The following is a 15,895-nucleotide window of genomic DNA, read 5'->3' on the forward strand; positions in this document are numbered from 1 at the left end:
TAGTTGGAGCAGAGACCATTTGGCTTGCAAACCCTAAGATATTCATTATCTGGCCCTTTACAGAAAATGCTTGCTGACCCTACCAGAAGGAAAGAGTGAGTAACTAAGCCAAACGGACAATGTGGTCCAGAGAGTTTGCCCTGCCTTTTTTTGGTTTTTGGTTTTGTTTTGTTAATAATCCCTTAGGGAAATCATCTTAGCTTGGTGTGTAGTACAAGCCAGTTCCAACAGAATATGACAGTGGGAAACTCTTCTCACTTTTCAAGTAGTCAGAAGCAAAGCAGCTTAGGCACAGGTCCTTCTGAACCCCTGCCACCCTTCAGCTAGCCTGGCCCTGGGTCTCAGAAGCCTCAAGACCCTTATATCCTCTCCCTCTTCAACACATTCCTTAGCAAAGGCCGTATGAAGTATTTGGGAAAACATGTCCTTAATTTTATTTGCCCAAGATACTTTAGCATCAAGCTGTGATAAACTGGAAATTTAGAAATTAAGAAAGCTGACATCCAGGGGGTTGAAACGATAAAGCTTTATTAAACCTCATACTTGCACAGCGCTCCCACATGTGTTCTTATTTAACCATTCTTTAACTTCAAGTGAATATCAGATAACACTGCTCATTTCCTCCTCTCTTTTGAGAGTCAAGTTTATGAGACTTCCCCCCCCACCTTGATTTCTGCATTCCACTTCTTGGACTTTTTGACACTCCTTTAAGATGTCAGTTGTAGTATATTGCAGCTGGAAATTGCCTTGTCCAATTTTTTTTTCAAGGAATTGAGTTCTTAATGTGGAAATAAATCATCAAGTTTCAACGAGTTGTTTGTAACATTTAAAAAGCAGGGAGGGGTCAGCTCAGTTCTGATTTGATGGCAGGGAAATGAAAGTTATTGACATGTAGAGCTGGGCACCCCCCCACCCCCAGCCGCCTATGGAATCCTATTATGGAAATATGGCTTTCAGAGTCTCACTGATTCCCAGGATGGGGCCATTGGAGACCAGATGAGAAGGTAAAGCATTCCGAGGCCATCCTGACTGACTTTTCCTAAAAGTCTTCTTGGAATGAGATTCTGAGCACTGAGTTCTGGTAGTCAAGGCCACAGGGATAGAGGCACGAAAGAGAGCAGCCAGATTTGATTAGTTTGGAGATTGGAGAGGTAGGGTCAGAGGACCAAAACTATATTTTGATATTTTTCTGGATTAAAGTCTTTTTAGTAAAAAGATTTAGATTACCTGCTTGCCATTCTGTATTCATGGAAGGGCTCACGGTAGTGGTGGGAGGCCTGAGTGCCACAGAGCACATTCTGTATGTCAGCACACTTCACATCCAGTACCTCCTGGGGCCCTCACCAAGCCCCTGCTTGATGAGCGAGTGGGGCAGAAATGATGATTCTTTTTAGACACAAAAATGGAAACTCAGAGAAATCGAGTGGTTTAGTTAAAGTAATAGAGATCGTTAATGACAGTGAGGGTGCTAGAATTTCTGGACTTCTGGTGTTTTGTTTTCCACCCCCACGTGACCTCTGCAAGGAAAGAAGAGTCTTTGGAGTCAGGCGCTCATGGGCTCAGTATCAGCTTTGCCATTTAATAGCTGGGTCCTTTGGACGAGTTATGAAATTCTTCATTTCCTCATTAATAGACATAAGGACAGCCACTGCATCACAGACTCGTGGGGTACTGATGAGACCCCCGGAGTGAGAAGCTCTGGTTCGCTGCCTCCCGGAGAACGGATGTTCAGTACTGTTTTCTTGTCGTTCCCTTAATACAAATCCTTTTGTCTCTGTGATGCAAATATGTGCACATACACCTATATATTTGTATTATTTAATCTAAATCTTCCGTGAGAGACTGAAGAAACAAAACTTCTATTTCTTGAGGTACAGTTTGATCCCCTAAGTGGTTAATAGCAGAGCCAGAACTAGAATGAACCCGGCCTCATGGCACCTAGGCCAGGCCATCCTTTACTAGAGACCTCACCTGCTGCAGGAATCCCATCGGTTTGATGACGAATCAATCAAAGCACATTTATATCAAATAGATGTGGATTTTTGTAGCCTTCGTGGTGAAGATATACTTACCCTCTAACCTAAGTCTCCCTAAACTGCCAGCAGGGCCCACACATAAACTACACCCTCATCAACATCCCATTATGGTTCTTTAAATGCGTAACATACCTGCCAGAGCACCTGTTCACCATGTAAAGACTTGGATATCCAGACTGGGGCCCGGGGCTGCTGTTTTTCCTTTGTTTTGCAAGTTGAACAACACTTATGTGTAGTGTTCCAAGATGGCAGAACTGATAGAACTGAAATCTCTATTCCCCCATCCCCCAAAGCACCTGTTTCCTAGATTTGTAACGCCACCCCCTAAAACTGCTAATAAGGCACCCTGGTATCCCTTGGTAACCACTGGGGAGCTTGGGCGAGAATTATTAAACATCTACCCAGCACTCATTGTGCTTCACAGCTCTGTGGTGGCCAGATCTGTAAGCTCCCAGGGCTTAGTGGTTGAAAGTGGATATGTGTAGTATGACCAGCAAGAAATTTGGTGGCTTTTATCACAGAAGGCACTAGAAGGAGGACCTTAAATCATCCTGTGGGTGTGACGGAAAGCTGAGTTGTGCCCCTGTCCCATGCATTCCTATTTTTTCTGGGGTGTGAAGCAGTGTCTGTCTTTAAGTCTTTTAGTTGACCCAATACTCCTTTCTAAATTTCTTCCCTGTGTCTCTACCAGCTCACTTTGACACGCTCCTCAACTTCCCCAGACTATAAGTGAGTTCAAGGGCACGAGCCAATGAAAATAGTTACTGATTCAGGAGAATGAAAGGATACGTGGTGCGGAACATGAAGCTTGCATACAAAGAAATAAGATATTGCTAAATATGCTAGTTCAAAAGAAGGAGGGGCTGTGGTCTGCCTTAATGTGAACATTACCAACTAGGTAAGTAGAAAGATTCAGAGGAATTTCATCCCTGAGAGGAGAGGTGGTGACACTTCACTAAATAAGCTGCCTCCGAAGGCCCCGCCCACTGGGCTGGACTGGCCCAATCAGGGAGGGTAGAGGAGCCGATCATGCCAAGCTCTAACACACCTCTCCCTCTGTCACCTACAGGTGTTAACAGAACTGAAATCCGACAACCAGAGGCTGAAAGATGAAAATGGTGCCCTCATCAGAGTCATCAGCAAACTGTCCAAATAGACTAGGCTGCAGATTTAGGAGGGATAGGACAGCATTTGCTGCTCCCATGCCTCTTTTCCAACCATTGTCTTCCAGCCAAAAGAACTGAGTGTTTTGGTGGAAGGACAACTTCTTTCTGCCCCTTTTCTAGTCACCTTCTCTGCACTGTACATTTCCTCTGCACTCTCAGTGCCCTGTTCCTCCTATACCCCCACCCCCTGAGTTTTATGACAGTTTTAATTGAAGCATGATTGTGATAATTGGAGCCATTTGAGCCATCTGGAGAAGGCCTTGAGGAGCACACCAGGCTCAGCCGTGGACCCAACTTCCTGCTGCTCAGCTACTTGTCCACATTGGATTTGGTCCAAACATGTAAGGCCTCTACCCAGACCAGTACCCCACAGCCTTTTATGGTGACCCAGTGTCCTCTGATGTAGGTGGGTCTTGTGGTGGCCACTCCAGGATCCTGTTTGGGATGCCAAGAGAAACAGGGTGTTGGCATAATCATCCGACAGCCTCCGGAGCTGTGTTTCCATTAAGATTCCAAGGTGACTGTGCTTCTACATTGATGGTCTTTGCTAGTCTTCGCCTCAGGTACTGACTTCTCTCTAACTCCTTGCTGGTGTTACTGTTCTTTTTTTTCTATATCAACAACCCAGTAACATCCCTGATGAGGCTTAACTCCTACTCCTCCCTTGTGCCTAGTCCCCTTCCCCAGGGTTCAGATGACCCTGGCTTCATTTATTCCTAGCTGACTGAGCCACCCAGGCACCCCCACAGCTTCATTTATTCCTTTCCTTCTATCTTCTCTCTTTTTTTTTTTTTCTTCTTGGTTTCTTTATTTTTTTTGTCCTCTCATTTTTCTGTCTCCCTTCCACCACCTTCCCACATGGCATAAAAGCTAGAACAGAGCATCTGACCTCCCTTGTCTTTGGCCATTATGGAAAGTCATTTCTCCTGGGACACTCTGGAGACCAGAAAAATTGCCTTGGTGGTGGCCCCACCAGCCTTCTTGCTGGAAAGCCAGACCATGGCATAAATGTCAGCTCACTCTTCCCATCTCCTACTTGTTTTCCCTACACACTGATTTTCTTTATTAGAAAATCTGGGCCCTGAACACCCCATTCTGCTTCACCTCCTTTTGACCTTGTTTTCCTCGATTCACTCTGGCACCTGCTCCTAATGAAAAAGGAAGTCCTTGCAAGGAGGCATGAGAGCTGGGAAGGGTGGATTGATGGAAGGCAGACTAGGGAGTGGGAGCAGGTTGGAAAGACATATATGGTGTAGAGTATAGTATCTGGGGACACTTGCAGCCTTGTGACAAAGAAAGTAGAAGATGGCAGCCCATCATGCTATGATAGTGGTGGTGAATGTGACTGTTTCTGGTGGCTAGATTTAGGGGAGAAACATTTGTTTTCTTTTTGTTTTATTTTTTTTTTAACTTTTATTTATTTTGAGAGAGGGAGACACAGAATCTGAAGCAGGCTCCAGGCTCTGAGCTGTCAGCACAGAGCCTGATGCGGAGCTCGAACCCACGAACCATGAGATCATGACTTGAGCCGAAGCCAGCCGCTTAACCGACTGAGCCACCCAGGCGCCCCAAAACATTTGTTTTCTTGGAAGCCGGCAGGAGAAATGACTTCTTAACAGAGGTGTAAAGTGGTGAGATCCTTCCAGCCCATTGATGAGAGTCATGGAATCTTTGAGTGGCAAAGCCACTGGTGTGATTGAGCTTTCCATTGTTGTGTCACAGGGACCCCCCACCTGTGCCCCACTGCCACAGCTCTGACCCACAGTCAGGTGTTCCCTGGTAGCTGTGCATTTATTCCTTGAAAATTGGGCAACTCTAACCACCAGGAAGTTTTTCCTAACATGAGTTAAGGTCTGTCTGTGGATTCTCCACATTGTCCAGGACTGCCCTTTGATGTGACAGCCCTTCAGATATGCGGGGACAGGGATCTCCCCTTAACCTTACTTCCAGCTGACATTTCCCTGGTCCTTTGGGCCATTCTTCACATGGCGTCCTTTTCCTGCCTGTCACATCTCATCTGTCTTCTGGACAAAAACAGTCTTTTAAAATATCATGCCCAGACCTACACAGATACTCCATTAGCACAAAATTAAACCACTGGCCCTTGGTGATGACCAATATTAACACTTAATGTATTTGCCCTTTACAGGTGTTTTCTCCCTTGGCTTGTTTATTTTGTGTGTGCAGATCATTTCAGTCCTCATTTTAGAGCTGCCCTTGCTATTCAGTGCTTTGAGTGGTCCATTCTCTTAACGTATACTACCTCTGTCCATTTTTTGTATTTCTTTCCAGAAAATGACAGTATAGTTCTCCATGGCTCTTTGAGACATTACATGCTCTCTACACCAGAGGCCATAATTCAGGATCCTAATTCCAGAATAGGAAATACGTCTCCCCTGGCAAAAACCCCATTTTTAGAGTATACGGAGTCCTCTCTTCCATTTCCAACTGTTTTCCGAGAGAAGGTGCTACTGATTAGGATTTTGTATGATCATGGGTGGGAGCACTGTGCACTCAGTTCTCAGGGAATGCTAAGTTAGAGTACAATGTTTCCTCACTTCCACTAAAAACGTCTTCTTCATTCTAGGCAGAGGGGAAATAAATGCAAGGGTGTTGAGTAATTAATTCTCCTGACACATCCCGGATATTGGGCAAGGGATGGAAGTGGGCGGTTGGTTGCCGCCTCTTTCTCAGGAAAAGAAAATTGAATTATTAGGAAAACATCTTGACCCGCTTCCATTAGATGGGGCAAAGGGGTTACAGAGAGTTCCCTCAGACCTGTCTGTGCCTTTCACACATGTGGACAGAATCTAAAGACTCTTGGGATGGGGTCATGCCCCTGATGCCTTACGCAGCCCTTTCAGAGTAAAGATGCCTTTCCTTGCCAGAAAAGTCTTCCTTGTGATGAGAAATTTACAAGCTTTTCAATCTCAGGAATATTGAATTCTATGGCCAAGAGCTCATGAAAGTGTAAACCATGCTAGGTAATTTCAGGCACTCTCTCTTATGCAATTAATTTTATTAGACAGATAGACTCTGAATTCTGGTCCCTTTCCAGAGAATAAAATGCCCTTTCTTCACAGTTGGATTGACTGGAAGCCCTGGGAGTGATGGTTAGAGACCTGAGGACCAGCTGTGCCCCGCCCCCCATCCCCCGGGTGCCAGCAACAGCCGGCCTCCCTTCTCCTGTGCTGTTGGTCTCTCTGGTGGCCACACACGTTCTGTCCTCAACCTGCTGGTGCGGGTGCCCGTGCACACCCCAGATTGCTCCCGCTGCATGAATACTGCCGGTCTGGCCAACAGTTTGCGGCTCAGCTGTGTCACTTTAGTCCTTACATGAAATATCAGAAGGGGAAAGGGAAGGTTCCCAGTACAGCTTCTCTGTTCTCATTAATTTGATATTTTTCAAAACCATGCCACACCTTTGGGAGTAATGGTTTGGCCATTCCAGAGATTCTCTGGCTGAAGTTTCACTGCTTTGCCTATTTGTCTTTTAAGGGCTGCTTATTCTTTTCCAAATAGCTCTTGGGCATGATGGCCCCCAGCGCCAGTGCTGGTCTTTAGTGCAACAGGGTGATGCAGATCCTGGGGTGTTGCCTGGGAAGAATCTGAAGAATAGTCCTGCCCTGGGCTTGTTCAGTGCCCTGAATTCTCTTTTGGGCAGCCTCGCTTAGTACTTCCTGGAACCTCCCTGCCGTGTCCTATCCAACAGCAGGATGTGCTCCCTTCTCTTCTGGGCCTTCCCGTCTCCCATTCCGTGTTTGAGACCAAGATGCATGTAGTTCTCTGAGGCCACTGGCGGAAGGAGGCTTCAGATCTCTGGTTTGGATCATTTCACATGCTTTCCCTGCCCCAAACAAAACGTGCTTATTGGACAGTTCCAAGAAGGCTGAACCCCCACGTATTAGCCCATGAATCCCACAAAAATGTGTGTGAACTGTTTTGCTATCAAGGGCTTTTAACTGAGCCAATGATGAGAGAAGAAGAAAGTCTCAAAGCCACGCAGTTGGTTCGGTCTCTGGATTTCTGGCCCCAGTGCAGCATCTCCTCGCCAGACAGATCTACTGCCTCCCCTCAGAGAAAGGCCGGCATTTCAGCCCTGGCCTCTGGCCCTGGAGAAGGTCCTGACAGCCTTGGTGCTGATGGGCGTGAGGTGAGCAGAAGAGGTGGGGCTGGGAGAACTGTTTAGTGTTGTCAGCTGTTCAGCCTCCAGGCTGCTTTGCAAAGTGTGTAAGGGATTCAGCAACTGAACCAACGGGGACTAGGACAGGAGTGGGGGGAACACCTACTAATTCCACCCACCCAGTGAGCACCACTTCCACCGGCATTTAAGAATGCCACGCTACATGGACCCTGGCTAGTGTCCTTCCCTGCCAGCCATTCTCAAGGGCCGTCGTTTGTGCTAACACTGCACCTAAATTTACACACACAGTTGTCAATTATTGATGGTCCCTGCCCAAATCTAGCCCCAGTTGTAACTACAGATCTTGGTCTCCACACTGATTTTTAAGGCAAATTTCAACCCATCAAAGGATGTGATTCCTCTGACCCAATAAGCAAGGCGGCTTTCAGGGCAGAATAAGGCAACATGAAGGGATAAGCCCCTAGGAGTCAGAACATCTGGAATCTAGGGCCAACTCTCGTGACCTTGGGAAAGTCACCTGCCCTGTCTGCAAATGGTGGTTGGACTCATAATCCTTGAGATCCCTTCTGGGCTTCAAATTCCGTGGTTTTTTTATACTTAGGAAGGAAGATCAGAATATTTCTTACACTCAGAATTTTTGCTCTTTCCAAGGGCAAAAATTCTTGTTTTCTTCTGGATTCAAACTGTTTTAACATCAGCAAGTCAAGGTTGGTTTCTCATCCTTGTTAGAAAGTGAATTTAATACTGAGGGTAATTGAATGGTGTTGCAATTGCTCTCCCTCCTAATGGCTTGGTAAGAATATTAAAACCTGCAGAGGTGGAAATTGGAGCTCATGGGGAAATGGAAAGAAAGCAATTAGTTGCAGGCAGCCTTTGGACAAATTGTTTTAATAGGAAATAGAGCTGCTGCTTCGTAGATTTTCTCAATCTACCTTTCCTCGGCCTTCTTGAATGTGGTCTACGTGGCCGTTCATATCCAAAGAGCAGACGTTGCCTTTCTGCTTAGCACCAGCTTGCTCATAGTCTTAAACTCTGTCCTGTAGCAGCAAGAGAATTTTCCTCAATGAGAACCTCAGCCTTTAGTTCTGTTGAGCTCCTCTGGATTCTGGACTAGACATAGAAGGTTCCAGTGCTGTTAGGATGGTCCATCCTTTAAGCAGGTCTGCAGAGCACTCTACCAGGGCAGTAAACGCTTGTAGACCCTAACTCCCGACAGCCATATTGCATAGAACAGCGCTGAGCTCCTACAAGCCTCCTGCAGGACCGGGTGTGAGCAGAGTGGAAGGACAGAGACCCTGAAAGTGGAGGTGGCCATGAGCTGCGGCGGGAAGGTAGGAAGAAAGCAGAACAAAGCAGCGTGGAGGCTGCCAGCACCAGAGGAAAGGGTCACTGAGCAGCGGAGCCACATGCAGGAAAATGAGTGCTGGCTCGCTGGTGCCCTCATCCCTTGGCCTCCAGCAGAGCGCAGATTTTAATCAGCTTCCCTAATGGGTATCGACATTGCTTGGGAGCAGCAGACCCTATCAAGGACAGCTATTGATCGCTCGTGTTCTGATTAGATTGGAAAACAGATCAACCTCACTGCTGCCCAGGAACTGTTTACTGTCACAGCGACTAGGGAAGGAAGGAGTCTCTGGGGACTGAGAAAAATCCAATCCAGACTCTTGACTAGCCTGCCAGGGACTGCAGGGGAAGAGATGCATTCACTTCTCCTTTGAGATTTGTGGGTGAGCGTCAAATTGCACCCAGTGTGGCTTGCAGTGTCCCGGAAGCCCCTCAGAAAGAACTGTAATAAGGGGGCATGTTTACAGACAGGCACCACTGCTGAGTGACGAATTGATGAATGATCTGGCCTTACCTAAAGAGGTTTAAGGAGAACACTCTTCTAGCCTGTATGCACATTTGCTAGCACAGAGCTTTCAAAAGGAAGTCTAGCATATTCTTGATGAACCAGTTTTATCCAAGTGTTTTATTCCATTAATTCATATCTTTTGCTTGTCCCCTGCCTGGCCAGTCCCCTCCAGGACTTCTCCCTGAGCCATTCTTCAGTCCCATCTGCTCATCATTTTGGACTGTACTTCTGCCAGAGTGATACTTTGTTGTTTCTCCAAATTTCTCTCTCATGCTTCCAATAAATTCCTTGGGTGTCCCCTTAAAGTAACATGAGGATGCTGTTATGTCCTTCTCCCCCTCCCCCCCAAAAAACATACCATTCACCCTTCCTATCTCATCTTCCTCCATTCTTTGTTCTTTGCTTTTCTCACTTGGACTTGATGGTACTTCGGAGAGGAGGTTTCCCACAAACCAGCCATGATTCCTGGAGGAGTTCAATACACCAACAACTACCATCACCACCACCGCCGCCGTCTTCTAGTTTCAGAGGTCCCCGGCTGTGCTAATGGCCTCTCAGAAATGAGGTTTAAATGGTGGGCCTATTCGACTTCTCCCTAGACTGGCCAGGGAGATGGTGGGTAGCCATGTCTAGTTTTTATCCTGAGAGGTCTGACTTTTCCAGCTAGAGACAGAGTGTTTTCTCAGAAAAAAACTTGAGCCCATCGCTACCTTGCAGGAGAGGATTCAGGAAAGGCACACGAACTGCAGGGAGCCTCCCTGAGCCTCTACTGTTCCATAAAACCAGAGCTGGGGATGAGTGCAGATCCTGAACAGGGACATGAGAAGTCAGCATTCACTGGGCTCTCACCTTGACGTATCTGACCTTACCTTTTCCTTTTCTCCTCCCACACTACTGAAGACTGGACAGACCCCGGTGTGTCCTCTGGTGAAGAAGGCCAATAATGAGCCATTAGAGGAAGAAGGACATAGGGGCTCAGAGAACACCAGGAGGCAGGCTGCAGGGGTGGGAGAGAGTTCTGGAGGGATGCACAAATCCAAAATAACTCTGCTTCTAGTTAGTGTCCCTTGAGCCCTTCACAGTTGGGCCTGCCACCTAGCTGGCACCTAAGTAGGGCCATCGTCTCCCTGAAGAGGGAGGGAACATGTTTTGCCCTTGCATTCCCTGCTCTTGTAGAATGTACGGACTTGAGCCATTCAGACTCGGCCTCTGTCTCTTGGTTTCCCTCCCTCCGTTCTTCCTCTGCCTTGACCTTGATCAGATAGGGGTGAGAAGAGCTTATAAGAACCACCCAGGGGCCGCCATGCCTCTCCCATTTTGGGGGTTGAATTTTGTGTCTTCTCCACTCACTCCACTCTTCACTCCCGACCTTAACTTCCACCACAGTTCAAGCGCCAGATGTAACGTTTCCAGCTGAGTTGTATGGATTAACTTCAGTCCCTTGTAAATACACCTGGGGCGGGCTAGGGGCATCTAGGGAGGGGAGCCAGATTCGCTTTGTGAACTGAATGTATTTTTATGCAATTTTGAGTGGCCTTTCAACCCTGAGATGAATGATTTTGTTTTACTGGTTGTTATTATATAGTATTATTAAATATTCTGTGTTTGAAAGTTTGGGAATAATAATATTCACATCTATATGATGCCTGTAAACACAACCATATTTATAAATGAGTAAATAAAACCGTGTTTTAACTTTGTGACTACATCTCCACAATTCAGGAAATGGCGTTTATAGACTCTTCCATCTGCGGCAGCCCACTCCAATACCTGGGGGCCTCCCCCTCCTGCCTCTGTCCCGGTAATAGCCACAAGTGAATCACCGTCCTTGAGAGCAGGGTCTCTGGAGTCAGGCCAAGGAAAAGCCTAAATTGGAGTTTAAAAAAAACCATTGGAAGAAATCAGGATTCCCAGTGTTGAGTGACTAGGAATATGGTTATTTCTTTGAAGAGAGAAAGGCTCACTGACAAGTGTGGTGGCGATCTAAGTGAACACTAATGTACTCTTGCACACAGGGCAGAAGAGGGCTAAAGAGGGGGGAGTTTTCTTGGGCTCCCAACTTTCACTCTTAGCCCTCTACTATACACATAATGGTCCTCACTAGGTCCCGGTTTGACTCAGGAGAGCCAAAACCACTCCGTTGCTTCAGACTACAAAAGTAGTTAACTTGGGGTTATTGGAGGTTAAATCCAAATTCCCAACAAAGGACCCGAGCACAAGGAGGAGGCTGCTCATGCCCACTGGCAGTCTTGGCAGGTGGGTGGTCAGGTCTGACCTCGCTCGGCCAAGGTTTGGGTCTGGTTTCCCCATCCAGCAAGCCCTGCCTCTGGCGTTGCTCAGCCCTGAGCTTTCTGCCAAGCAGAAATCCCTGGTCACTGACTTGGCGGGAACACAGGGAGGCCGGGGAGGAAAGGATTCTTTTTCCTTGCTGTCACCCAGCTGCTTGTAGCCCAAACAGCAACAGAACAAACACACATGATGTCATGGCTGAAGAGTTCAGACCTGCCCTGGGGCCCCAAACAGAGGCAAAGCAGCTTGTGTGACTCGAGGGCCTGCTAAACAGCCAATGTTATTTTATTTCTCTTTCTGGATTCCTGGGCCCCTCCTCCTCCGGCCTGCTGAGGTATGCAGAGCCAGAGGATCCCCTAGCGGCCACGTTGTCCCCTCTTCTGCAGAGGGGACGCGCCCAGGGCCCGAGGGCTCACATTCTCAGCCAGGCCACCCACCTAGGACAAATCCCCAGCCCCTGGGCTGAGCAGGATCCTGCCCCTCACCTGGGCAGGCCACCCAGCCCACCCCCCTCCGGACTTAAAGCTGCAAGAGCGGATCCGCTGTGCCTGGACCTGACCGGCAAGCACAGGCCTCACTCCCACCGGCTGTCTGTCACAGAGCTGGGGTCTCAGCCCGGGCTGAGCTCACACAATGGCAGAGGCTTGCCTCTTCAAGGCAAGGAGACGCTTCTCAGGCTGGAGAGGGAACCGAGGAAGGAGCTTCACCCCTTCCAGTTCTTGGGAGTGTGAACCTGTGTAAAACCTCTGACCATGAGAGATTCCCTTGGGGACTAAAAGGTCGTTCTGTCTTTAAAAACAGGAATTGAACTATTGAACCAGACAGGCATAGGAGCAAGCAGGCCCGCTGCACCCGCAGGCTTGATAACGACTGGACACTGCAAAAACGCTTTTCCTAGTAACTGACCATACTTAGAAGACCAACTGTAAAATGTACCGCCAATCATAATTTTTGGAAAACAACTGTGTACACTTCCTAATACGTCTACAGTTTGCCGATAAAAACGTCTGGCTTTTGCTCTTTGAGGGACACAACCTGGTTTCCACCCAAATCAGGGTCCTTTGAATTGCGGTTCTAAGACCCCACGCAAACGCTTTTGTTTTATTTCCATTCTGCCTCTTTTCAACGGGGGCAGTGCTGCCCTACTTTCTCTTAAAATTTTGAAGCCCCATCCTTGGTCCCTAACAACTTTGCCTCAGAAATCAAAGACATTTGACATTCTTTATAACGGGGCAATCAAGGCCTTTGTAGAAATTCTCACTTCTCAGGGCACCGGGGTGGCTCAGATGGTTAAGCATCTGGCTTCTTCGGCTCAAGGCATGATCTCTCGGTTCGTGAGTTCAAGCCCCGCATTGGGCTGTCTGCTGACAGCACTGAGCCTACTTCAGATCCTCTGCCTCCCTCTATACCCCTCCCCTGCTCATGCTCACTCTCTCAAAAATAAACGCACATTAAAAACAAAAACAAAAACAAATTCTCACTTTTCGAACCCCCCTTCCCCAGGCCCAGCTTCCTTGTATAGCGCTCAGACTACTGTTCCCCAAGCCCAGCCCAATGGAAAGAAATCAAGGGTCTGGCCCATCCCCCAGCCTTCCAGACGGCATTCCCCGGCACCCCTGCCCCCAGAAAGCTGTCGTGAGGGGGTGTGTGCGCCACCACCCATCGTCCAGTGCTTCCCCAGGGAGAGACTGGGCCTCACCCGCACCCACCCTCATGAGGCAGCGCCTGCCTGCCCCCTCCCCCGAGCCCAGCAAAAACTAGAGACCCCCCCACCCCCAGGTTTCTTTCAGCTCATTTCTTTAATAAGGAGACGCAGCTCATTACAAAATAACAATTTGACAAGAGATCAGACAAGAACAACAGAGTCCACATAAGGGGGGTGTGGAGAGCATTGCCAAGCAGAGGAGGGCAGGGGTGGGGGGCAAGGGCTATACATGTGTCCTTCCTGTGAAGACAAAGGCAGGGTTCCTGGTGGGGCCGATGCATTCCAGGGGTGACCCGGGGCAGGAGAGGGTCTGCCCACCCTGGTTTAGAAGTTTTCAGATCCCTGGGATTTCAGAAAGCAGCAAATCCAGTCCTTAGATGTGGAGGAATCAAGGCAGAACAGTCAGGCTTCTTTGAAGAGGGTCCTCCTGGAGTCCGGATGGCTGAGGAGGGTTGGATGGAGAGACCTCCCCCCCACAGCCAGCCCCCCACACACCGCTCTGCCACCTTGCCAGGCCGGATCCCCGCAATTCTTGCCTGCCTAGTGGGAGGGTCCCAGAGAGAGCTAGAAAGTGGCTGGACCCGTCTTCCCTCCACTCTTCCAGGCTCCTGATCCCAGCCCACCCAGAGATGGTGCCCAGCACGAAGATCCCCGGGGCTTCCGCGTGCTAGAACGTTGTGACAGAGCCACCTCGAAGGCTTTGGCCTTGTCCTCCTCTTGTTCTTGTCTCTCTCCTTCCTCACGCTTACCAGTCGCCATGCCTGAGGTCTCCTGGCATTATTCCCTTGAGTTGTCTGCCCTCATCTGTGCCCCTGGGGCCAGGAGCTGCAGGCTGGGAGCTACATGTCCCTCTCAGTACAACACAGAGATTTGAGACCCAGGGAATCCCCAGTCCGCCCCCACATTCTCTTACCACTGGGTGCTCCTGGCTGGGGCTGCCCTGGGGAGCGGGCAGGAGGATCTGTGGGGGGCCAGGCCTGCCCACCACTCTCAGAAGAGCCCTGGCAACCCTCAGGCTGCCCACCCTTGAGCGCTGTCAGCCAGCAGGAGGGAACATGGTGGGAAGAGCCTAACGCCCGGCATTCTCCAGTGTCCCCCCAAGAGACCCCCCTCCATTGCCACCCCCACACCCTGACCCCACGGTGTCACATAAGCAAAGCCAGTTCTGTCAAAGCCAGACAGTAACGGGAACCTGGGCCACTGACTAGCTGCTCCTGAAAATCCTGGGTGCCTCCTCAGGGCCCTCAGGAAAGGTACCCCAAACTACAGCGTCCCCACCACTGCCCGGTCCACACGCAGGGTGGAGATGGAGTTGGACTGTCAAATCCAGGTGGAGGGAGCCAGCTCGGGCAGGGCCAGGCGGGACGTCTCCTGGGGCCCTGCCAGAACGCCTGGACGCCATCCATCCTCACGACATGGGGCAGAGAGAGCAGGAGGGGTGACAACAGGTGAGCCCTTCACAAGTGTTCTGTGGGGAGCCAGTCAGAGGGACACGGGGGGCTCCTGGGAGGAACCGAGGGCAGTCTCCAGCAGGAGGCCCCCTTTATGGCTTTTCAGTTAATTCAAACAGTGGGAGGAAGGGGCACACCACACACATACACGGGACACGGAAGCGACCGGGACACCAGACACCAGGCTGGACACAGTGCACGGGACACTGAGGGTCGGCTCTGAAGACAGATGTGCAGTAGGCAGTGGGGACGGACAGACCTTCAGGGCGCCAGTGGTGCGCCCATGTCCCTGAAGGCAGGGCTGGTCACAGAGCCAGAAACCGACTCCGCCAGCCGATGGCTCCCACTGGGGGGTTCCCGAGGGGGTAAGACCAGGTGGGGCTTGGGGACAAAGACTTTACATGACAGAAAATCGAAGGGGCAGCCTCAAGGAGTCGTGTAAAGTGGGTCTGAGGTCAGGGGCTGGGGGCACTCTTAGCACGGCCATGCGGCTATTTACAGAAAGAGACATGCATGTTGAGTAAACGAGGCTTGGTTCATATGTTTATAGATCGCTATCATCTTTTATAGGTAACTAAATGCATGTGGAGGGGGTCAGATGAGGCTCGAATGGCTTCAGAAGGGTCTCTTGTTGTCACTTAAAAAATAAAGTATATTCGTGTGTCTTCAAGTCACAGTGTCCCCTTCTCCATACTGCAGCTCGGAAAGCAGTAAGATCCTTGGTGACCAGTCTCTGGCCCTCTGGGACTGAGGGTGGAAAAGGGGAGAAGTGGTCATAGAATAGGGGCGCCAGTAAAACACAGGCTGGCCAGTTACACTTGAACCTCGGATAAACAACAGATCACTCTGGGTATAGATGTCTCAAATTCTGCCAAGGACATACTTAGACTTTAAAATTATTTATTGTTTACCCGAAATTCAAATTTAACTGCCTTATCTTGGATTTTTATTTACCAAATCTGACAACCATGTCATAGGGCTCTGGGCCACCAAGACCAGGCCTTGGGACTCTTCCCTGCCTGCCACCACCCAGGGCTCTGAGACAGGGCCCCCTATCAGCCTGAGGTGGGAAGGGGGAAGCTGGAAGGAAGGGCAGGTCCTGGCTCCATCTCTTCCTACCTTTAAGGGGAGGGACACCAAAGGACAGCCTCTCTCTTATGTGGTTGAGTGAGACCAAGCGTTAGCCTACATGAAAGGAACATGGACTCTCTCACTTCCGACCCCAGGGGAGGTTTCTTAACCTCTCTGCGCA

At 49.3% G+C, this 15,895-nt stretch overlaps 1 protein-coding gene across 3 annotated transcripts in view; it reads left to right on the top strand.

The window, feature by feature from the left end:
* Nucleotides 1-3,728, top strand: part of PPP1R12B (protein phosphatase 1 regulatory subunit 12B) — a 207,698-nt gene extending 203,970 nt beyond the window's left edge. For all 3 annotated transcript variants that reach the window (XM_029935481.1, XM_029935474.1, XM_029935478.1), the window contains one exon: nt 3,106-3,728. In XM_029935481.1, the coding sequence (XP_029791341.1) occupies nt 3,106-3,192 (87 nt within the window). In that variant the 3' untranslated portion in view covers nt 3,193-3,728. The remainder of the gene's footprint in view (nt 1-3,105) is intronic.
* The last annotated feature ends 12,167 nt before the right edge of the window (nt 3,729-15,895 follow it).

Source organism: Suricata suricatta, chromosome 3, assembly GCF_006229205.1.
Source record: "Suricata suricatta isolate VVHF042 chromosome 3, meerkat_22Aug2017_6uvM2_HiC, whole genome shotgun sequence".
Taxonomy (NCBI): Eukaryota; Metazoa; Chordata; class Mammalia; order Carnivora; family Herpestidae; genus Suricata; species Suricata suricatta.